The following is a 24726-nucleotide window of genomic DNA, read 5'->3' on the forward strand; positions in this document are numbered from 1 at the left end:
AACCCCTGTGTCTCCTGCCTTCACTGCAGGGGATCTCTTTGCCTTTGTCTCCTCTGGCTTCCAGGCACTGTTTTCTGCAGCTCGGGAGCTTCTTGCTTGCTCCACCTTGAGGGCTTTCGCTTGGAACAGTTTCCAAATAAAACCTCCAGGCAGCATCTGGTCCATGAAGGACGCTCTTGACACCTCTGTCTTAGACCTGGCAGTAGCCTGCTTTGCCAGCCATGACCTCAGGGTTCCTCCAAGTCTCTTCGCTGCCCTACCAAGCCCCCATTGCTCCTTCATTTCTCTTCCAAAGCCCCATTCCGAGCCCTGCCATCATCGAGACATCAAGGCAAAGCTCAGGCAATGGAACAAGGCTCAAAGCAAGGCTCGTGTGGGGATTTTCCATGGCTAGTGTTACTCACAGGGAGAGCAGGCAGTGAGAACATCTCCATCCTCCATCTGGCATTAAAATCTGTGAGTTTATTAATTTATCTGTATTAGAGGGCCAGTCCTTGTGGTGTGTAAACAGGAGCTTTGGTGAGAATGTTTATTCTGTTTGAAGTCTCTCTCCAAGTGTGCTGGATGCAGACCCTAACAAAAGAATATCAATCAGGGCTAAATGAATGCCCTGTAAAAACTGATTTATGAGTAATTAGAGGTTTTTCTGGATTAAGCTCAGGTCTTCCTTGCTTGCCATAAATAATTCTGATTTCATTTATCTGTCAAGAGAGACAGGTATTTTTGGGGACAGGTGAAAAAATGACTAATGGCATTTGGGTGTTGGAAGCTAAAGGCATCATCAGTCTGGGGGAGGGCATGCAATCCATGCAGCTCCTATGGGATCTGGATTTGCAGGGGCAAAGGCTGCTGAGGAAGATTGGAGTGATGGACAAAAGCCTGGGGAGGGCTGTTTTTCTAAGGCAATTTTATTAAACTGTCCTGCAGATTGTACATGTGGAACTCCTGTGCATTGACAGATATTTTCAGTTTGGGATTGGACATTCTCCCCTCCAGCTCTGTCCCAAAACCCTCATCTTGACTGCTCCAAACCCCCTCCTTCACCCATCACCTTTTTAGGGTTGAACATGCACAATTAAATTCTCCATAATTTTTTTTCTGGTTTATTCACATTCACAGCTCAGGAAAGCTTGGCCACACCAAAGCTGCATCTGCCATTGCTTCTCCAGGGTGGATAGTGCAGATTTCAGGGTGGAAGAGGGACTGTGATCTGCAAAATACCAACACACTTTGCCCTTGACCATTGGAATGGAGGCGACTGCTCCTAGGAGGGTGACTGTAGATAAAGCAGAGAAGGAGGGTCTCTTCATAGCTCAGAATGCAGTTAGGGAAAAAAGGAAAAACAACAGATGGGCCCCGGCTATGTTATTCCATCTTCAGAAAGAGCCACCCTCTCCTGAGTGACAGCTCTGGGGTGTCGGACAATGGGCTCTGCTTTGTGAGGGAACTCCGTGATTTGGGGGTTGATTTGTGCTTTCTTTGGGTTCAAAAACTGTTCTCACAGACAAAGCCATGGATGCAGCCTCTCTAAACACTGCAGACTCAATTGCAGCTAGAGCTTGTCACTCACAATGAACTTCTAGGCTAACCCTGTGCAGGATTTTGGGTGAGCAGAGCTGGATTTCATGGCAGGGTTGAGCTGATGGTGCAGGATATTCTGATTGTATTCCTATACATCCTATGGTGACAGTGCAGCTATTCTGGGAACAGGCTGTGCCTTTTCCATTCACTTCTTTGCTGGAGATGCGAAACCACAGGGATGATTTCATACACACTGAATCAACTCCAGCTTTTAAGGAAAGTGAGGACTGGAAGAGATCCCCAGGGTCAGCACGTCCTGCAACTGCAGCTCTGCATCTTATGCAAGGATTTGAGCTTGGAAGAGGCAGGGGCTGTTTTTTGGGCTTATTGCTGCTGGAGGTGATCAAGTGAGAGGAGACGGGAAACTGTCCCATCCTCATCATCAATCCCTGATTTTTCATAAAATGCTTTTGCAGTTTATCAGCCCCAGAAATGTAATTGGCTCTTGACAGAGCTGCAGGTGGAATGGTTTATTTTGAATCACTTTTTTAGTTTGTTTTAATGACTTGCAGGGTTGCAGGGAACACTTGGCAGCATGTTTGTCTCCTAGTCTGTCTGTCCGACCTCCTGAGGGATGTCTATTCATAAAGCAACATGGGCAAACAATGCTAAAATGGAGGTGCAAGCCAGGTGCATGGGGAACACCCCAACTGTGCCAACCCACTATCTGCAGGGGAGGTTTGTCCCTGCTGAGCTCTGGCTTGGAGCTGGCTGCTGCAGGTCTCTGCACTCACAGGCAGGATGCTGCTGCATCCAGGTACACCTGGTTGCAGGGATGCACTCACAGCTGGGGTTTCATGGTCCTTTAGCCCATGCTGTCCCCAGGAGTGGGTTGGGACTGTTCTGGAAAAAGCATCCGAGTTTTGAATGCATGTGTTTATAAGAAAAAATAGACAGCTTGACTGCAAAGAGGGGGATGGTTGTAGATTGGCTGTTTCTTTTTGAAGCCAGCTGGGAGAAGCTTCTCTTTGTCTGGTCTGGTTTTTGTGACCCCCCCATCCTGGTCCCAGCCCCAGCACAGGGGTGGTTTTGTCTCAAACTCTGGAAGATTTTTGTGGACTTGTTGCTCCACCTTCACAAGGAGAATATCCTTGGGGAACACCTGGGGATGGCAAGAGAGTCCCCTGAGCCTGAGGAGCTTTGACAGGGGATGGGAGCTGTGTCTCAGCACCTTTGGGCTTCTTTTGGACCACCTTTTGCTCACCAAGGTTATTAGGAGCTGTCACGCTCACATGGCTGTCCCCACCAGAACATTACCCTGCTGCACTGGGTCTGTGCTGTCTCCACAGACTGGCCAAGAAGGAGCTGGGCTGGGGGAGAAGATCCTGCCCTGTCTCACCTTTATTTCTTACATCAGAGCCAAACAAAACCTGAGCAAGGGAATGTAACAGCAAAAGAGCTCCCATAAATCCTATCAATCAGGGTTAGTGGGTTGCCGCAATAAGAGAGTTTTTGCTTCTAAAAACTCTTCTTCAGCTGCTCAGAAGAAGAGTTTTTAGAAGCAACACCAACTAGGCAGGGGGTATCCTGGAGCACATCAGCTCTTCTCATAATTTAGGTGATAACTTTCCTGGCCCAGAGGTGCAGCTGATGTGGGAGGTGCACAGTGGGGTGCACAGCCCGCAGGGTACGAGCCATAATGGTGCCTGTGGGGAGGCTTCTCCTTCCACTTTACCTGCTGTTTTTACTCTGCAGTCCCAGCTGGGCCACTGAGACACCATTCTGCAGCCAGGCAGGCAGATTTGCTCTTTTTCCCCTCCTTGACACAGAGGTTTTATCAAAAACCTCATCATTTTGTTAAACTGCCACTATAGACTTGTTTAAGTAAAATTCAGGATTTCACTGGAAACCCCTTCATCTCGTTTGTCCAGGGTTTGGGATTTAAACAAGCTTTGGGCTGTGAACATTTCCCTCCTTGATGAGCCCTTAAGGAGGAGGAATATTGCTTCTGACAAAGCATTTGCATATTGTGCAGAGCTGCAAAATTAGCAGTGGCTGCAGTTCCACAGTGAGCAAATTAGAGAGAAAGTCTTGTGCTTTGCAGGTGCAGGGCAGTAAAGGAGAAGGTTCCTTAGAAAATTAATCATGGGGGCTACAACTGGGCTCTGCATTTGCATTGTCCACATCCATCACACCCCCAGAGTGGCCACCCCCTCCCAGCAGCCTGGGAAACTGGTGGCGGCTGGTTTCACTGGGAGGTTCAAGGCTGGGAGTAACTGAGAGCCCTGGGCTGAGCTCAGTACGACCTGGCTGCAATTTACCCCCCTTTAAATGATCCTTTCACTCACTTCAGCCCCCCTCCCCGATAGTTTTTGAGCATCACGAGCTCTTGCCAAGCCCCAGTGCCTCGACTGGAGAAATTCTCCCGAGACCCCTTTGTGTTGTGGTTTCTCTTTTTACTTTCCCCTTCAAAGAAATTGAGAAGTCACTGAGGAGAACGCGGGCGATGCACGGCGCAGGAGTGATGGGGAGGGGGCAGAAGGGCCCTTATGGGAGAAAAGGACTTAAAGCATCTTACCTGCAGGAGGAGGAGGAGGGCAGGACGCAGGCCGGGCACCATCCTCAGCTGCCCCTGCTCCCAGCTCCCCGGGGCATGGCTGGCAGCGTCCCCGCTCCTGCTGGGCTGCTTCTGCCGTCGGGGAGAGAATCCTCTGGGCTTGCAGCGAAGGAGCCTGGCGGGTCCCCGCGTGGCTGCGCGGAGGCTGCGGGTCCTAGTGCGTCCCCGTCCTGCCTTTTATAACCTCTCCGGAGCCGGTCCTCCGGCTGCCCACCTTCCAGCTCGCCTGGCGATGGGCTACATCTCTCCTCACCAGCCTCCCACTCCCCCTTCTCTCCCTCCTCCTCTCCCTCCTCCCCTTTTCCTTTCTCCACCTCCCTGGTGCCTTCCAACTCGATTTGATTCCCCCCCCTATCTCCTTCCCTCCCTCAGCATCTTCAGCAGCAGAAACTTCCCACCGGCCCAGGGACCGCCCTCCCGGCTCTCCTTGGAGGGGGTTTCTCCTCTCCACCGCTCTCACTCCCATCGTGCGGACGCTGTGCGGTCTCTCCTGCGGAGCCGGGGGGCTTCCCTGGTGGCTGCAAAGGGTTTGGGGATGCGATTTGCCGGGGATGAGGGGATGAGTGGGTGTTATGCATCTGGGCATTTCGCTCCAGGCTGTGTCACAGGAACTGGGACAAGTTTCCCAGTTACCCCTACATTTTCCCCGTCAGCCTTTGCAGCCCCTTTGCAAAACGGGTGGCGAACACGAAAGGAGGGCAGAGCCCCTTTTCTCTTCCACAGGGATGGGGTGGAAGGGGTTTCAGCCCTGCCTTGTGAGGGAGATGCTCCTGAGGGAAGGACGGGGATGCGGGGCAGGTGGACGCAGGACACAGTGTCCTGGGGGGGGGGGGGGGGGGGTGACAGTGGTGTGGGAGAGCCTGGATTATGCTCCTGAGGTCTTGGATAATGCCATTTCCCTTCTCCCCTAGCATAACCCTCAGGCTCTAAAGGGTCTCCTGTCATACCTCTGTGTCTCAGCTCCTGCAGTCCTCTGGCAGCCGTTCCCTGGTCTCCTGGGGAGGGATTCCACTCACCCCTGTCTCTTGGGGTTGCCATAGTCAGGATTGGGTCCCCAGTTGGGTGAATTTCTGGCTGGGTTAAACCTGCTCCTCCATGCCAGGGCAGTTTCAAAGCATGCCTTCTGTACTCACTGAGGTTTAGGGGGGTGCCCCAGCTGCAGGTGCTGTGCCTATCCTGGGAGTGAGCCAAGCCCCATCAGCATGAGGTGAGCCGGAGCAGACAGCCAGACAACACGCTGTGCTTCCTTTCCTTGAAGAAATAAGGATCCACGAGGTGTACTGCTGGGAGGGGGGATGCTGGAAAACATTGCCATGGGACCACTGTCCACGGGTGTGATATTTCCTTTAGCTGATGATGGTTCATCCACCACCAGCCTCTCACAGGGTACTGGATCACGCTCCCAACTGCAGCCTCTGCCTCTGGGAATGGTTGCAGACCACAGCAGGTTGCAGATGGATCAATAGGAGGGCAGTGTCCCTTGAGGAATTCACGGCTACAGCCTCCATCCATCTTCACTGAGCTGCCCTTTGTCTCTGGAGCACCTGAGAGGGCAGGAGGGGATCAAGGTCCTCCATGAGCTGCAGGACCAAGGCACAAGGACTGGCCAGGGCTGTGCCCCAGCATGTGGGGGCACCCAGTGACCCATCCCGGCCCCCAAAGGGTAAATGTTCCCAGACCAGTAATTAAGGGGAATAAACAACACAGACATAAATCTTCTGGCTTTAGCTGGGTTAAATTAATTGTGTCACTGCTTTGGCAAAGAAATCTGAAAATATATAAAGCTATGGTAAATTCAGGAAACTTTTTGTTTCTGAGGTATCTTAACAAAACCTCCCGTGAAAAGTGGGATGGGATGAGACAGACTCCAAAGCCACCCTTGTGTTACCTCTCACTTCAATCAGCCCATGGAAAGTGCAGAATTTTCTAAAAATGGCTTGAGAAAGCTTGCTCCCAATAACTTTGAGCATCCTGGATTCAGCTGAGTGCATAGGATCATGGAATGGTTTGAATTGGAAGATAATGCAGTCCCAACCCCCTGCCATGGGACACCTTCTACCATTGCAGGTCTAGGGCACAGCTCCTGGTCACAAAACAACTTTGGTTTTGGGGGCTGCTCAGGGCTTTGTGCACCCAGGGGACAGAAGGGACCTTGCAATGGGAAGTATCAGAGACCTCATTCCCACACCAAGACCAAGGATTGTCTTTCACCGTCACAGCCTGCCCACGGCCACCAAGTGGGACATGTGGGATGGCCATGCTCTGCTCAGGTATGAGCAGGTGTGCTCAGGTGTGTCACCCTAAGTTTGAGGTGATGTAGGGAAGGCAAAAGTGAACACTAAGTATTTTTAGTTAAGGAATTGGTTGCCAGGGACATGAAGATAATTCCTTACCCATATATCAGGAAAAAGGCTGCAGCGCTGTTTGAAGCACCTAATTGAGGGGATTTATAGTAAAATGCAACTTGTCAGATGTGGCAAAGGAAAAACAGAACAGTCCCTAAGACATGGAAATCAGTCCATTCGTCATGGTTAATCTCAAACTTCTTGGTGTGGCGCAGAGACAGATGTGGGACATGGGTATTAGGGATGGAGACAATGAAGAGAAATAGCGGATCTCCAGGAAGGAGGGAGGGGAAAGGTTTAGTCTAACTTATCTGCCTTTGGTAAATTATTTTATGTAACTGCACATGGTTTGACGGTCCTACCTTGTCCCTGCAGCCAACCCTCCCCTGGCTTGGGAAAACTCCATGTGTCCTTCCTGCACTATAGGGATGAGACTGGTCCGTGCACTGAAAGGGTGCAGGGAAATGCATCCCTGCTTCCCACATGGAGCATTGGTAGCAGGGCTTTGCTTCCAGCTGGGACATCTGTAGGAGAAAATAATGCACAGTTTCCTGGACATTTAGGTCAGGTGGGTGGAAGGGTGAGGTTTGGCTTTTCAGCTGAAATCCCAGCTGAGATCAGCAGTGTGCCTCAATTTCCTCACCTGTGTGTTGGGATTGTTTCTTTCCCAGGAGGTCGAGTGGAGCTGGGAATGCTCGGGCACTGCTCAGGGGAGGACAGGCTGTCAGCACGTGGGGCTGTGTTAGCAACTGCAGGCTGAGAAAAAATCTAACCCAACACATTAAGTTTCTCCCAGGAGACTTGTTTTTTTGCCCTGCTTTTAAAATTAGTTTCCAGGTTTTCTGGCCTGTGTCCTTTTCCCTCCTTCTAGACCTGCAGTGAGGGGAACACGCTCTCAAACTCTGCCTGACAAAAGAAAGTGGCTGCTGGGACCAGGTTTCCCTCATTCTCGCTCACCACATAGTATAATCATGCCTCAAATGTGGGTATCCCTGCTGTATTTGACCACTCTGTATGACCTGCTTCACTCCTGCAAGTCTCACAGCTGGTCTGAGATAAAGAGCAGGAAAGCTGAAGCCACAGCCCCACTGAAAACATTGCAGAGAAGGAAACCAAAGATTGTTACCAACCTCATTTAGTGAGTATTACCTTAGAGCTGTGCTGGCAGATTTTCTTGGTCTTGAAGGCCTTACAAAATTCTTGGGTGGCCTCTGGACACTTCAGATCCCATCAAACTCTGCTGGAGATGCAGAAGTTGTCCATGCAGGAAGACAAACTAGTGTCCTGCTGGGAGAAGGAAAACTCAGACACATGGAGCTGGGTTTACTCTGATTCATTGCTCCATGCAGCAAATGACTGATTCCTTCATTTACACAGATAATTCCCTCCTGCCATTTCTTCTTCCCACACTGTGTGAATTGATAGGAGATCCCACATTTACAAAAACATGGCAACTGCAAACTAAAACAAACCAACTCAAGGAAGCCCACAAAGATCTGGGATCTAATTGAATTTCTCATTTGCTTCCCAAGTTTCTCAAAAATGTTTGCCATGTTTTTCAAATTGCTTTTGAAAGGATGTGTCAATTTTGAATAGAACAGAAACACAAAAGCTTTTGTTCTTCAGCTAATTAAACCTCAAGGCAGAATGCTAAACTGATCATAATAAAAGTCATAATTATTATTTTTCTCATTCAAAGCAAAGTCAACTGAAATTTCCCAATCAGCAGTTGGCATTTCCCATCAAACAGATCACAGTGGTTTGTGGTTGGGAAAAACTCCATGGTTTTATTCTGGAAACTGATCCCACCAAAGCACCAGCAGAAAGTGGCTCTGTCTTCACACGTTGTGTGACAGAGAGATGCACAACCCTGTCAGCTTTGAGCCTCTTTGTGGCTGGGTCTGACAGCACAGGCCCCATCACAATTCTGCTGCATTGGCTGTTGTACAGATGTACATGAGTTCCATGGATGTACAGGGATGTACAGAGGCTCTTGCATGGATCATGGAATCATAAGATTGGAAAATACCTCCCAGACCATGGAGTCCAACTTGTGCCCCATCCTCACCTTGTTACCAAGCCCAGAGCACTGAGTGCCATGTCCTGGTGTTCCTTGGACACCTCCAGGGATAGGGACTCCAAACCTCCCTGGGCAGTCCCTTGCAATGTTTAATAGCTCTTTCCATGAGGAAATTCCTCCTGTTGTCAAACCTGAACCTCCCCTAGCAGAGCTTGAGGCCATTTTCTCTTATCCTGTCTCTTGTTCCCTGGGAGAAGAGCCCGACCCCAGCAGCTGCCCCCTCCTGTCAGATTTGTGGAGAGCCAGAAGGTCCCCCCTGAGCCTCTTTTTGTCCAGACTGAGCTCTCCCTCTGTCCCATGGAGGAATAGGCATCTCCAGAGTGTTGCACTCATACCTTTTGGCATAACTCCACAGCATCATGGACATGGACATGTCATGGGTAGTGGAAATGTCCTGCAGAGATTGTGGCAGGGATTGTGATATCCTCAGAAATAGCTTGTGATAAAAATACCTCCCCACTCCTCAGGTCTGCAAATGCCCATCAAGGCAGGAAAGGTTCTGGATGTCTTTCAAATCTGGTTATTTATTCCCTGTATGTTTGATGAAATATTAATCTCCTCATCTCCAAAAGGCAATCAAATAAAACTGAGAAGAGATGACGCACAGGGCCTCAACACAGACAACAAAAAGCAGCAAAATAAAAATGAAATAAAATTACAAATACAATGCAGAATTCTATAAAAGACATCTCTGCACTGGCACAAAGGGCAGAGACGAAGTGACCTGGTGTCCTCAGGACTTGGCAGGCCAAACAGGACCATGCAGGGAAGGGGATGAAGAGGACTCGGATCAGGCAATTGCTCAGGTTGGTCTGGAGCTTTGCTGTGAGAGCTGTTGGTGGGATTTCTTTGAAGATTTCCCCTTCCTTCTCTTGTGCATTAATTAGAGGGTAGGTTGGTGCCAAGGTACCAGCCAGCTTGAGCCATTGTGCTGGGAATGCAGGGAAGGCAGACGGTGGATGTGTTGGAGGTGGTACCAGGAGCTGCCGTTCAGTGTGATGGAGACTGGCAACCTGGTGGGAACGGAACTCCAGAGGGGAAGTCTCCCTGCAGAGCTCTTACAAGGCCCCAGTTCCATCTGCTTTCACGGCGATGCAGCCTCACACTGGACTCAGCCACTGTGTGAGGAGAGAGGCTGCTCTGTGTTCCTGAAATGGCCCTTGGAAAACATTCACTGCTGCTGTGGATGCTGCTGGTACTAAAGGGATTGCACATGCAGCCAAAAAGAGTCTGGCAAAGTCTTGTTCAGTTCGTGACCTCTCAGCCCATATTCTCTGTGTGTTTGGGTCACGTCTTCTCTGTACAATAATCTCACAGATAATCTCCTGACATTTGATGAGGCCAAAAACTTTCCACTATCTCTGTTTCTCTGGCTTTACCAATGTGCAGGTGGTGTGGGAAGTGGTGTGAGTACCTTGTTTAATAGTTGTGATCATAAAATAATTTTGGTCACATAGGTAAAAATCCTTTTTCAAATGTTTTTCTCCAGGCACATGTTAACTGTGAACCTGTAGGTCCTCAGAGCTTCAGCTAGGGACAAAGGCCAGTCATTTATTTAGGATGTCTTTGGGTTTGCCCTCTTGTTCTATAAAGTCCCTCAGTCTATGAAAAGCCCAGAGATTATTAATATATATATAATGCTTTATCCCAGAGAGTTTAAGGTTTTAGTAGTTTGCTAACTGTATTCCTCATGCATAGGAACTGTATTCCTCATGCAGGTCCCAAGCTGTCTGGGATGGGAAGTCAGAGGCATCCCCCACATCCAGGCTTCTGTTTGACCTCAGGCTAGCAGGAAATTCCTTCTGGCAGAAATGATTTTCACTAGACTCTGTGCATGCTGCTGCAGGGCTGCAGGAAGGCCTGATTTCCCAGCTCTTCAGGGCCAGCTGCAGGCTGTGTGAGGTCACTAGTCCCTGCCACGGGTGGGATATGCACTGGGCAAGGACAGTCCTTACATATCCCAGCCACCTGGCATTAGCTGTGCTGACCTGGGAGATGGCACACCATCCCAGAATCTCCCAGCACTTTGATTCCATCTGACAGCAGAGCCCTCTCTGCACTGACAGATGTCTGCTGCAGCTCATTCTTCCCTCCCATCCTTCTCCCCTGATTTTTCCTGCCTGCTGCGCCAGCTGACAGACTCCAGGGATTTGGGACCCTGGAGCAGAGCTGGGATGTGCAGCTTCAGCCTCAGCATCTAATTCAATCCCACTATCAATCTTGCTGCTTTTGTTTTGCCAATTATCCAGAAAGACAGCTCAGAGAGCAGCCACACAGAAAATGGCAGGGTTACACCTTCTGTGCAGGAAGGGAATGGGAGGCAGCTGGAGCCACCTTTCTTCCTGTGCCAGAGGAAGGTGCATTGGCAGCACTTCTACCTGTGAGCAGGTAAAAGCTCAGTAAGCTCTGCCAGGCTCAGTCTGTCAGCCCAGCCCAGGAGCTTTCCAACACAACCACATCCACTCCAGAGCAGGGACATGGCCTCATGGGTCTTTTCCTACTCGGATTTTGTTGCTACACAGGATGACTCAACACAGCTAAAGCCTCCACATTCCAATTAACTCGAGAATAAGCATCTAAATTAATTAATTTGACAAGGTTTGGCTCTAGCTTGGCACATCAGTGCTCTGGTCTGCCCAGAGCTGCCTCTGGCTGGAGGGTGTGCTCAGCAAAGGCACTGGGCAGAATTTGTCCATCTAAGGCTGAGTGAGCTTCTTGCCTCTGAAAGCTTGCTGCTGCTATGGGAGCTGTCCTGTGTCTGTGAAGTCTCCCCACATAGGAAGGAACTGGCTCTATTTGCTTTCTTGGCACAGAGGTTTACTCTGGGTTTACTCTGAGTCCCAAAATACTGGTCTGTGTTCACGCTCCAGTTCCTGACCCTGCAGCAATGGTCACTGTCCATTCACACAGGAAAGTCAGGAAGTAAAGTCCCAAAGTGACCCAAAGACACCCAACTTAAGATGGCAAAACCCCCAAAGTGCCTTTTTTTTTCTTTTAATAAATCACATGGAAATTTAGACTTTTTAATAACTGGAGCCTTCTAGTCAGTGGGGGTGATGCATTGAGCATCAGGTGAGAGGCTCCCCTGAAGCTAAAGGTGCCAAAACGGGTTGAGTGAGGCACAGAAATGCCCTTTGAGAAGTTCTGGTCCAGGAGATAGTTTCCTTGGCACTTCCAAGGGCAGATCGCAGGAGCTATGGCTGCTTCATGGGAAGCTGTCACTTCTGCCACCCTCAAAACCTCCCAGAAACCTCCCAGATACTTCCTTCCACGAAGCCACAGGGAGCAACTCAGTTCTTACAGAGTGCCTAGAGCATTCCAGAGGCTTGTCAGCCAATAAAAGGCCTTTAGCCTAAAATTAGCTTTGTGGTCCAGGCAGGGGAGCAGGTGGGGAGGCAGCTCAGACTGGGAGTGCAGTGGCTGCTTGGGACACTCACCAGGGTCTCCAGGAAGGTTATTTGTGGTTCTCCTCCATTCCTGGGGTTACTAGTGCTGGCTTATCTTTCTGACAGCTAATCCAGCCCAGATAGTGCCAGCTCTGATAACATCACCTACTCAGCACCTTGTACAGCTTCAAAATTGAGTGAATTGTGGCTTTGCCAAGAGGTCTCTTTTCCCCCCATGGACAAGGGCAGGTCAGGGTGTCCTCTACAAGTTCATTTTGCTCCTCTGCAACTGAAGGATGCAAGGATGAGCATAAAAACCACTCTGGGCTGCTGGGGTTAAAATGGGAGTCTAGTTGACCTTCTGAGTGATGCTGTAACATCCTGGTGTCCTTAGATGCTGGGTAAAGGATCTAAAATATGCCTTAGCAAAGGAAAATTTCTTGAAAGAGGAGGGCTGTGTCTTTGTCCTTGGACGAATTCTGTCAGAGTGCCTTCCACCAGGGCTGAATCCTCAGATTCTCCATGTGCAAGGAGGTCAGGACAAAACGAGTCTCCAATCTGTCAGTGTCTCCAGGCAGGGACCAGAGCTTTATTATCAGCTGGTACAAGTACAGGGAACGTGTGTCCTGCACTCCCAGCACACAGAGCAGCAAGGGCAGGAGATGATTTATGTCATGCTGCCAACATGCTGAGCCAGCGCTGGATCCCGCTGCATCCCAGCCCTTCCCAGGGCACTGAACTGCCTCCCCAGCTGAATCCTGTGTGTGCCCCAGGGGCAGCAGTTCCAGAGAACATCCCGCTCTCTGGTGAAGGCAGGTAGGTCAGGGAGCTGCTTCTCTCAAGCACCCCCATCTCTCTTCACATGGGGGAGAGGACAAATTCCAGTTATTTGCAAGGCTCTGCAATCTAATCACACAATCACAGAATGGTTTTGGGTTGGAAAGGACCTTCAAAGGTCATCTCGTCCAACCTCCATGCTCAGAGGATAAACCATGACACCCTGTTAGCCAGGGATCAGGAGCACTTGGCTTCAGTGGTGGGGAAAAGGGTTCTGTGCATCTCGATTGTGGTCAGCCCTTCTTCCCAATGGTGCCATCAGGTCCTGGTACTGCTCTGGTCCTTTCAAGTTGCTTTTATGTCCTGGAAATCTCCATAAGCACTCAACTGTGCTTAAGGTTTACTCTGCCATGAGCTTTCTAGGGCTGCAGCTCCTGTCACGGATCAGGAACGGAAACCCTGCTGATGCAGACCAGGGTTTGACTGTGGGATTCTGAGCAATGGCTCAACCAGTTTCCATCCTTAAATCCATGTCTAGAAGCTGAAATCATCCTGTTTCCCAATAGCAGAACAAGGCCAGACCTGGATCTCCCCCATGCCCCACCCAGGGGAGTCTCTGCTATGCTTGTGCTGCTGTGCTGAAGGTGAGGGGGGAGCCTAAGCCACCAAGGCAATCATGGGGAAAGGAGTTTGTGTGATTAACCTCATTATTCCAGCCAAAGGACCTGGAGCAGCCCCAGACAGCCTAATAGCTGCTCTGTGGATATTACCCAGCCCATCCATCTCCCATGTAATCACCAGGCTGTAGGGATGAGACAGACTGATCTATGGATATCTGCTGCTATTTAACCAGCCTGGAACTGGAAATATTTAACACAAAAATGATTTGGGGGCTGGAAAACACCATTCAGTGGGAAATGAAATGGGTTCACAGTGGAAAAGGCCTAAAGGCATCCTGGTACTGAGCATGGGAGAGGTTTCTGAAGACACTGATATATTTAGTATAGTGAAGTTACATATTGTACCTTTTCATTTCAGTTCATTTTGTTTTAACTTTTATATTGCTTCATGGGGAAAGGTTGCAATTTTTCACTATGGAGGTGTCCTCACTGGGACTGGTCACCTTAAACTCCTTCTTCCCACCCCAAACAAGACATCTGTTAGATCAGATAAATCAAACCTTCAGTGAGTTGTAGAAGAAAGAAAGTTATCAGATACAGGGGGAAAAAAATCAGCTCAAGGAAAGGACCAAAAGCAGAGAGTGAAGGACTGGCTGGGCTGTGAGAAAACTCTGCTGTGAAAGTCAGAGTTATTTTCTGGATAACACATAAAAAATTTCCTAAAACCTTCCTGAAAAATGAGATCTAATTGAGCTGATGGAAGTGAATTATCCAGAGATACTCTGCTAATGTATTGTGACAAGGTCCCTGCTGCAATGTGTTAAGACAGAGAGACCGTGAATGAGTGAAAGCTGGAGTGAGATTCCTGTGCTCAGCTGTGACACCAGGACACCTCAGACAGGGGCAAAAGCCAGCCAGAGACACTGATCCATGGCAGGAGATAGCCTGGCTGTGTCAACAAATATTTTGAATTATCATTGGCTCTGAAATTGGGGGTGGGTGGTAGTGTTGGGTTTCCAGCTTTGGTGCTTCAATGAGCACTGGAGATTAAGAAAACCAGACAGGGACCAAACCCTGGTCTGGGGGATGCTGGGGAGGTACAGCACATCACTGGACTCTTCAGTATTACCTGGAGGCCAATACATCTCAGTCAGATCCTACCAGCCAAAAAGGTGGTCTTAAAGAAATAACTTCATTTGTCACTCTCTTAATGTGGGAGTATGTACATTCTCTATGTAGGAACTAATTTTTCCATTTCTGCTGCTTCAATACCAGCTTTTCCATGGGGGATTCTGGAATTGGTACCAGCAGGAGAAAAGAGGCTCACCCATGTGAACTGGGGAACAGCAGGTTTTGTTCCACTGTAATTTGCAGAGGTTTTCTGACTGTGAGGGTCTGCAGGACCATGGAGTATTCACAGGGAAGATGAAACCACAGGTTATTGGGACTAACAGACCAAGGAGGAGGCATCCTTCATCCACCTGGACTGGCTGGATTTGGATGAAATTAAGACATAGACGACACACCAGAGGGCCCAAGGAATCACAGAATCAATTACATTGGAAGATATCATAGTGGGTCATCTGGTCCAGCTCAGGCAAATTCAGAGCATGTGGTACAGGATTGGCACAGAGGGCTCTGGAATGTCTCTGGTGAGGGAGACTCCACACCCTCCCTGGGTGACTTGTTCTAGACTGTGGTCACCCACGCAGCAAAGTTCTTCCTTAAGTTCAGGATCAATGACTTTAGTTCAGTGACTGAAGGCAGTTTTGCTCCAGACAAAGAGTATCTGAAATGCAGAGTCTGAGCCATCTCCTCAAAGCAGAGCTGGACACAGCTGAGTATGCCCCCTCCTCCACCCCTGCCTTGCAGAGCAGGTGAGGATGGGACAGGTGCCTAACAGGTACCTCCATCAAAATCCACAGCTGACTTTTCCAGTGTCCACTGCACACAGTGGCTGTTGGATGTCTCACTGCAAACCAGCCAACACCACTGGGTGCCAAACACTGCCCTGATGGTGAGGGGGGCAGCTTCCACTCACAGCGCTGTCCCCCTGGGTAGGCTGGAACAGAAGTATTTCTCCCTTGCAAACAGAGTGGACACCTGTGAGGTGAGGGTCTGTAGTGACACAGAATCCCCAGGCAGGTATGAAGGAGAGCTGCTTTATTTCAAAAACTTGGTCTTTTTAAGCCATTAGTCAGTTATCAGCTACATACTTTTAAATCGTAGCAAACATAATTCAACTAACCAACACACACCATGATGTGAACATGTGATGGTTTGGAACATGTTTTTCCATCCCTAATTCAGCTGAGTCTCTTTCCTATAGTCCTTTCTTACTTAGTCGAAGTAACAAGCCTGAACCATGGTTTTACAAGGCCTCTCTTTTATAAACCCGTACCTATTAGTAACAGAGACCCCTTTGCCTCAGGCAGGCTGCTGTGATTTCCCTCCCAGTAGAGGGAATTGCCAGAGGCAAAGATCAAATCCAAAAGATCAGATGAGAGCAGTGCCAGAGGAACAGGCGGGGTGCCAGGTCCAAACCAGAGCAGAGCCCTGCAGCTGGGACCAGCTGTGACAACTGCTCTGCTCCACAGGAAGCTGCCTGCGGGATCTTTGCTGCATTAGAAAGTGTATTTCTGCCCCTAATTGACTTGACAAAAGCACTCCCTGCCAGAGACAGGAGATAGTCCCAGGAGGAGGCTCACAAGTGTCATCACTCATGCCCTGGCCACTGACTGCAGAGTTTTCAGCCAAGCAACTCCTGATGGCCAAACCTGTGTGTCCAGGCAGCTCCCACACGCTCTCCCTTGTCACCTCTGAAAGGATGTGAGGGTCAGCTGGGTGACAGATCTAACCAAATTGCCATCCCCCTGAGTTCTCCCCTTCACCTGTCCTTGCTCACCCTCCTGTATCCTCCTCCTGCTCTCAGCTCCCTGAGATCCATGGTCATCTGCCATGGATCTGGGTAGATGCCAACACTGTTCTCTTTCCTTGACTCTCCCAGCTGATGTTGGACATCCAAAGCCTTGCAGATGCCTTTTGGAGAATGGATAAATACTCATTCTTTGTTTTCCAGACAGACATTTTGCAATGATTCTACAGCCTCAGTGGAATCAGCACAATTTCCATAGATTTCCAAGCTAAGTCCCAGTCAAATACAGGAATGTTCTGCCTTCTGATTCCTCCAAAGTATCACACTCAAGTCAGACTGTGACTCCTTCCCATGGGAATCTATTAAGTCCTAATATTATGAGCAATGTTCATTTAATGATGTTCCTACTTACTCAATATGCCACTAGTGTGTGAAGGGTGATGATCCAGCTCAACTCCTACGTTAGTGCCCCAGAAATTTAGAAGTATATTGGTTTCTTTTTTCTGCATGTGCCCTGTGCTGTGAGAGCAGCACTGCATGAGGATGGTGCAAGGGGGGTGGAGAAAGAAGCCATAAGCTTTATCAGAGAAATTGTAATTGAAATTAAATTGCATTTGATATACAATGCTTAGCAATTCCAGAGTGAATGTGAGACAGGTAAAGTGATAGTGCTCATGTGAAATGCCTTGTTCAATCACTTCTCCACATTATTAAAGTAATTTGGAAGCATCATTCCTTGCCATTGGTATCAACTTGCCTAATCCAGGAAATGTGAACTCTGAGTATGTCATTCATGGTCCAAAGAGCTGAGAAGGTGGGAAGTGCTTTGCTCTCTGAAGTGTGTTGTACATCTAGGGTTGTCCTGTACAGACTGTGGAATGACAGGCTGGAGAGCAGATCTGGGAAAGGGACCTGGGGCTCCTGGTCAATGGCAAGGTCATTGAGTCAGCAGTGCCCTGGAGCCAAGAGGGAATTCCATGTCCTGGGAGGCATCAGGGAGGCCAGGCCAGGGAGGGGATTGTCCTGCCCTGTTCTGGGCTGCGGTGGCCCCACCTTGAGTGCTAGGGGAAGTTTTGGGCACAACAATGTAAGAAAGATCTAAAACTGTTGGAGAGAGTCTGTCTTGGTTTGAAAAGCCAGGTGTCTGCTAAGGAAGGCAGAAGCCTCCCCTGAAACAGAAAAAGTAAATGCCCTCCCTCCAAATTGTTATAATTTTGAAATCAAAAGGCTCTCAGGCAAAGATATGGGAATAGGAATAGCAGTTCTTTACTAAGAAAAATAAAAATGTAATAGCATAAACAACAACAACAACAACAAAAACTACTGCCAGAGTCAGAACACAGCCTGACACCCTGTGGGTCAGGGTGGTGGCACAGTCCCATCCCATGGGGGCTCAGCCCTCCTGCAGTGCCAGCTGTGCTTCTGCTGGAGCAGGGATCCTGCACAAGGCTGCAGTTTTCCTCTGGAGCTCCAGGGCTGCTGGAGATGGGCCTGGTGTCCCTCTGGGAATGCAGGGCAGAAGAAAGCTGCTCCTCTGGGAATGCAGTGGGCAAAGGCTGCTGGGGTGTTCCAGGCTCAGATTGTATCCAGGTAGGAATGCTTGGCTCCTGCCCTGGGCACAGCATCTCCCCATGGGATGATGGACTTTGCTCAGCCATGCAGGGATGCTCACTGGCCATGAACAGAAGATAATTAATAATCAATGGCCCATGAACAGCAGAGATCTCCTGGAGGGAGGATTGGTTATAGGAGAGATAAAGAAAAACTGCTCAATGAACAGGACATACCTGCCCCACCTCTGACAGATGGCAAGCAGAATACACACATTATCTTTAAATCCAGGACAGGGTCCAAAGGAGGGACACAAGGATGGGGAAGGGTCTGGAGGGGCACACGAGGAGCAGCTGAGGGCACTTGGTCTGTTCAGCTGGAGCAGAGGGGGCTGAGGGCAGAGCTCAGCAGGGCTGCAGCTCCTCCCCAAGGGCAGCTCCGATCTCTGCTGTGGGACAGGGACAGGAGCCAGGGAACGGCTGGAGCTGGGCCAGGGGGATTTGGGATGGAGATCAGGGAAAGGTTCTTCCCCAGAGGTGCTGGCACTGCCCAGGCCCCCCAGGGAATGGTCCCAGCCCTGAGGCTGCCAGAGCTCCAGGAGGGTTTGGACAGCACTGCCCTGCCAGGCATGCCCAGGGTGGGATTGTTGGTGTGCAGGGCCAGGGGCTGGACAGAATGATCCTTGGGGAACCCTTTTCACCCAGGATATTCCATAATTCTAAGTTTAAGCCCATTTCTTACTGCAGGTGTGGAGCTTTGCCTGAATTGAAAGCCTCGCTCTGTGCATTGGTGGGCCAATCCCTACTAAAATTATCACCAAAAAGAAAAGGGGAGCAATTTAAAACAGATGTGGAAAGACTGAGCTAGCAAGAAATCTACCTATAAGCAGAGATACAGCTGAAGCCGTAACTACGTGATCTCTTTCCCCCATGGGTGGATCTGCTGCAGATGAAGAGACCTCACGAGGAGGTCTGCATGGTACCCTGAGTAGGCTGCATGGTACCAACTACACCATCACACAGCAGCAGCGGTGACTGGACTCCAGACTTTCAAACTCATCTTCCTGGGGGCTTTTAGCCAGCCCTGGTTGTTGTCAGTGTCCTTCTGCATCCAACTGTGACCTTCTAAATTGCTGAAGCACAGCTGGAGAAGCAGAGGAGACCAACCTGGGAACCTCATGGAGCAGTTTAGCTTTCCATGTTCAGTTGTGCAGATACACCCTGCAAGCCCCCAAATCTGTCTCTGGTGGTCCACTGGGTTGTGATGCCACAGTTACCTTGCATGGTGGCATTGCCTAATTAAACATCTGCCTCCTCCTCACCATCACCCTCAGTCCTTTATGAGGCTCTTGGTTGTGCTGTACAATTTCTGGGTCTGCTTAGTCAAGCTGGCCAGGCTGGATGGGGTTCTAAGCACCCTGGTCTACTGGAAGGTGTCCTTGCCTATGGCAGGAGGCTGGAACTGGATGATCTTTAAGGTCCCTTCCAAGTCAAACCATTCTAAGATCCAACTGAACCTTTGACTTTCTCCCTTCTCTCATTTTATTTGATGCATATCTACCAGCACAAATGCAGGAAAGATGTCCCTAAAGACTCTGCCTCCCTGGTTTCCAGGACCAGGTGCAGGTCCCACTGAAGAAAGTTTTCTGAATGCAGAGCAATAGCATTTCTGTGTTTGTTTATTATTCAAAGGAGGTTCCTCAGATGCTTAAGGGTTTTCACCACACTGAACTTGCAGTAATGCAACACCAAAACAATCATTTTCAATCCTGAGAGAATGACTCTTAAATAATTCAGTCAGTGAGAAAAGCAATTCCAGGATGCTTATGAGATGGATGAAGGGTTTTTAATTAGTCAGCAAGACTTCATTTAAACACACGGAACTCCGGAAGGGGGATATCAACTCCTTTGTGGAGTTTTATGCTGTTTCCAACATGTATCTGATGAACTGGCTTTCATGAGAAGCAGAATGAAGCTTTTTTTAACCATGATAAGAGTCCTTGGGATGAGGAGAAGCTGCTGGGAGGTCCCGGGTGTGCAGCAGGCAGTGCCAGGGAAGGGGTGCTGGAGGAGAATGAGGTTTTCTTTGGAACAGCAGGAAACTGCTGCTGTCTGGCAGCCTGCCCAGGCAGGGACTGCAGGAATTTCTCCCTCACTGGAGATGCGACTTCAGAAATGTGACAGGGGGAAACACCCTGGGGAGCAGCCACACCCCCAGCTGCAGTAGCTGGAATGAGCTAAATCAGCATTTCAGAATGCTCTGTCCAGATAGGGCTTCAAAGTCCAGGTACTTCAGACCTGGCTGCTTTTACTTTTCATTAAGGATGGAAAAGGTAAAGTTTTGCCTGAGTTACATCACTCTGGGGAAGGCGACTTTCTTTGCTGCCTTCAGCCCTGCAGACACCCCCCTTGTGAGTCATCCCCCAGTGCCACTTGCTCAGTGCCTTCTCCCACTCACGCTGAGTCACTCCCAGCTAGTGGGGTCCCCCCAGGATGGCACCAGCAGCAGGAGATAACCTGGAATCTGTGTTATTGGGGTGTAAATCTGGGAATCACCCCATGTTTCCAGGAGGAGGGAGCTAAAGGAAGGAGCTGGGCTCTGTTTTGAGTTTTTGGAGCAGGTGCAACATCTACATCTAGTTCCCTGTTCCTGAACTGTTGCATGCAGGTTCATGGAGTGATGTGACTGCTGCTGACCTGGAGGATGCAGTCCCACTGGAACCCGCAGACAGGACTGCAGAGTCACTACTCAGTTTTCACATCACTGAGCTCTTGAGCCTGACCATTGCTGCTGGACACAGGCTGTTTGCTGGAACAGCACCCAGCTTTGCTCTGGAAACAGCAGAAGGATGGCTAGCCTGTGTTGCATGGATTAGTCATGCTCAGTGCAGAAAAACCTTGTGCCTCATTTCCAATGCAAAGCTGCCATGGTTCAGATCCTCACCACTGCTTCTGTCTCTGCATTCAAGAGCACTTGAGTACCTTGCATTTTCTCTGCAGGGAGACACTTATTCACTGTGATCAAATCACCTCTCAAGCTGCCTTCTTTACATTTTTTTTCCCTTTTTGAGCTCTGTATGTCTCCCACGGTGTGACATTTTCTGTAGCTCTCCAATCACACCTGGTCCCTGCTTTCAGTCCCCTCTGAATTTCCACCTTGTTTTCAAGACCACAAATGCTGGGAGCACCTGAGCTCTCCATGTAGGCAGGGCCAGGGCAGCACATGTTCATTAGCTGGGCATTTCTGGTTCCATTGCCTCCACCCCTTTTGGCAAGGCTGGTGTTTGGTGCTCATGTAGGTTCATTTTCTGAGCTGTCAAATTCCACCCCCCCCAGGTAAGCCTGGCTTGTCCTTAACTGGTTTAGGAAAGATGAAGGCAAGGAAGAGGCATAAAGAGATTGATTAGAACTGGCTTATTGTATGGCGGACTTGTAATCACTGACCTGTCTTTTCTTCGTTGATATTCACTAAATTATTGAACTTTGCACATGACTTGGTTGCATGTGATTTTCCATCTGCTTCAACAGTGGTGATGAATCAGCAGAGAGGCATCTTCTAGTGGAAGGTGTCCATTGCAGGGGGTTGGAACCAGATGGTCTTTTAAGCCTCTCCTAACCCATTCTGGGATGCCACGACTCCATGATCTGGTTGTGGTCCTGCAGCTCTCCACCAGAAACATCCCTTCCAAAGATGGTTCCTTTTGGCAACTCTTTATTCATCTGCTTCATCAGCACTTGCAAACCTGGCTTTGCCAGGACAGGTGATATCTTTTCTCAGGCCTGGGCTGACAAAGCCATTTTTGGTTCAGTACTGATCTTTTAACTGGTGCTAAGCCAAAGGTCTTTCAGAAATCAAAATCTACCGAGTGTAAATTGAGTCTGAAAATCCTTTTGACCAGAGATAGCCTCAGTCAATGAATGGCACAACATTCCCAGGCTTCAGTTCCCAATTTGCTAAATCCCAAGATCAATTTTCCCATTATGTTGCCCTTGACAGACACCAGTTAGTGACTGTGGTCTGTGACAGTCTGCTTTTCTTCTCTGCACAAAGCTGCATTCGTTTCTGCAGTTCCCCAAAGGAAGGGTTTCCCACTCATTAGTATTTAATCTCAGTGTGCTGGACAACACTCTGACCATCTTTTTGAATACTCAGGAATAAAAATTATGTAAAATTATTGATTTGAAATGATATAAATACAGTTTTGTTCCCATCTGAAGTTGCCTAACAACCTGCCTAGTTACTAATGGACCAAAAAGTAGTTTATTTCTCTGATGCCATACAAGCGTATTTTTCTGCTCCTTCACTAATACAAAATATAAATATTATTTGAAATCTTTTCTAGACTGCCAGCATCTGTTTCTCAGAGATTTACAGCAGAATGAACCTCATGAAAGGCTGAGTCTGGAAATAACTCAGTTAGTGTTCTCAGGGAAAAATATGACCGGTGTTTTTGTGAGAGAGGAAGTATTTCTTAAAATACTCGGGAAAAAAAAGCAAAGGCAACCTCTGACTCTTGTTCTGCAAATTATACAGTTACACAGATCACATTAAAGCCCCAAACAATCATTTATAGCACAAAGTGTGAGAAACCGAAGCCTACAGAACAAGCTAAATGAAAAGGAAGAAGGACATAGAAATAATGGACTAACTGTCCCACTATTCCCTCATTTCTGCTGGGGGACACTGCACATTTCAGACACCCATCAGCTGCTCTCTGTCCCTCCCCAGCGAGGAAATGAGGGTTGGAAGGACAGAGCCTTCCTCATATCTAAGGCTGCCAAAGAAATTCCTGTGCCCTGGATAGCGAGACTTGCCTTGTGGTCAGAGAAGGATGGAGTTGAGCTGCAGGCCATGGCACACACCCGCAGGAGCACATGGAGCACAAAGAAGCACATGGCAGCACAGAGAGGCTTGTCTCTGCCTGACCTTGGGGAGAGGAGGTGCCACGTGGCAGAGCCCTGCAGAGAGCAGCCTGCCAGAAGCTGACAGACGGGTGAACAGCCGTGACCACCCCACAGAAGGATAGTAAGAAAGCGTGTTGCTGACGTGGCCATGGGTGATAGGTCACTTAGTGAGAATTACCATGTAAGGAAATACTGTGTCTTGAAGAAGTGTATAAAACCAGCTTGTTTCTTTGAATAAATGATTCTGATTCCTTGCTGGTCTGAGTCCGTGCCTCAGTTGTTACATTACCTCATCCCTGATACACTTTTAACTGGAAAAGGTCTTTGAAATAGGAGTCTATTACTGCATGGGTGGCCGCCGATGAAGGGGAGAGAATGATGCATCTGACTCCATGGCTATCAGAAGGCTAATTAATTACTTTATTTTACTATACTATATACATTTAATCTAAACTGAATCTGGCTTGCACTCACTCTGCACACAACTGCACAGAACTGCACTCATCTCCAGTCCACCCCATGACTGTCAGCCGACAGTCCGACCCACGCACACTCTTGGCCCTGATAGGCCAAGGAGACAAAAGATCCTCACTTTGGGTAAACAATCTCCATATTGCATTCTACTTTGGCACAACACAGCATAGCAAGTGATAAGAATCGTGTTTTCCCTTTCTCTGATGTTCAGAGAATGTGAAACCCAGAAATATTTCTGGGAAGAATTGTGCCTTGCTTTTCTCTATGAAGAGAAATGCAGCAACGGGAGTCTGAGTTTCTGCAGGTACTTCAGAGGTTTTGTGCTTCCTCCCCTGCTGACTGCAGTCACATTCAGGAGCTGAGGGTGTGAGTACAGCCATGCTCCTGATGCTCCTGGATGTCTCAGCATCTCCTGGTGGAAGTGCTTTGCTGAGGGCCAGCAGAGCCATGCCAGTGGGAGCTGGGGCTCCTGTGCTGTAGTGGATACTATGCTGATTAACTTGAAAAAAACCATAGTTTTCTTTCTATTGACAGGGTCTTCGTGGTCATCCAAACAGAATCTTCCCCATCACTCCATGCACTGCAACAACCCTTCTGTTACAAGCCCTTACACAGAATCCCAGTGCACACAAGGAGGGGTGAAGGATTTGTGGAGTGGGATGGGAGCTGGGGGGAGCAAGGCCCTTGCACTCAGTATGGGTTCAGGCCCATGGAGCAAGCACTGAGCATTCCCCAGGCTCTGAGAAGAGCAGGGCAGGTACCTTGTCCTTTCCCAACAAACACACACAGAGTCCCAGCAATAAACCAACTCCAAAATAAAATGGAATTTTGCCCCAGAAAAACCTGCATTATGAAGTTTAGGAGCAGGATGACTCAGGTGTCCCAATCCACCTCTGCAAGTTTAGACTGATTTCCAGCTTTGACAGAAAATGCCTTTCTCCATCCTTTCAGCTCCCTGCAGCCATAGTCATGGGAAGCAAAATGCTCCTTAGAAACCCTGGGAGCACGGAGCCTCCAAGGCCTCTGTGCCATTGCTGTTTGTGCAGCTGCTCAGAGGGGTCATGTGGCAGCACTAGGAACAGGCACTAAACCCAAATCCATGTGGCTTCTTTCCATGGCTCTCCATGGTCCCATCCAAACCCAGCTGGGGATGGTGCTGGAAATCCAGTATGGATTGAAGTGGGGTGGGTGAGTGGGTTATAGTTTGTGCTTGAAACTTAGTTTGAAATCTTTACTTATCCCATCTTAGAAAATCAAGAAGCAACTTGAAAACACATCTAGAGCTGATTAGAATTTCTAAAATATTGTGGCTTGAATCACTCACCTCAAGTTGTAGGAGAGGGTGGAGAGGGGAAGGATGAATCCTGACTTCCCAGAGTGGTGGGGGAAGGGTTTTAAGAAAACCAGAATGAGACAAAAAGGTGGTTGTATCTTCATGAGGTGCCAAACTCAGCCAATCTCCATGTGAGTTGCACACATACATAATCCTCATTACATATTCCACCAACAGCTTCCACTCTGCTTCCAGACAGCCACCCACCAGCCACTGATGTTTCTCGCATGACAACCACGGAGT

At 48.9% G+C, this 24726-nt stretch overlaps 1 protein-coding gene and 1 long non-coding RNA gene across 2 annotated transcripts in view; both read right to left on the reverse strand.

Moving 5' to 3' along the window:
• CRHR1 (corticotropin releasing hormone receptor 1) overlaps positions 1–4432 on the reverse strand; it is a 30584-nt gene extending 26152 nt beyond the window's left edge. Inside the window, exon 1 of the mRNA XM_064400103.1 lies at positions 4100–4432. Coding sequence (XP_064256173.1) covers positions 4100–4141 — 42 coding nt within the window. The 5' untranslated portion in view covers positions 4142–4432. The remainder of the gene's footprint in view (positions 1–4099) is intronic.
• Positions 4433–5041: 609 nt separating this feature from the next.
• Positions 5042–24719, reverse strand: LOC135286870 (uncharacterized). The gene is made up of 5 exons (XR_010350866.1): positions 24475–24719; positions 7633–7767; positions 7127–7185; positions 6846–7007; positions 5042–5682 (listed from the first exon to the last, which is right to left on the reverse strand). It is a non-coding gene; the product is annotated as an uncharacterized LOC135286870 (long non-coding RNA).
• Between the last annotated feature and the right edge of the window lie 7 nt (positions 24720–24726).

Source organism: Passer domesticus, chromosome 27, assembly GCF_036417665.1.
Source record: "Passer domesticus isolate bPasDom1 chromosome 27, bPasDom1.hap1, whole genome shotgun sequence".
NCBI lineage: Eukaryota > Metazoa > Chordata > Aves > Passeriformes > Passeridae > Passer > Passer domesticus.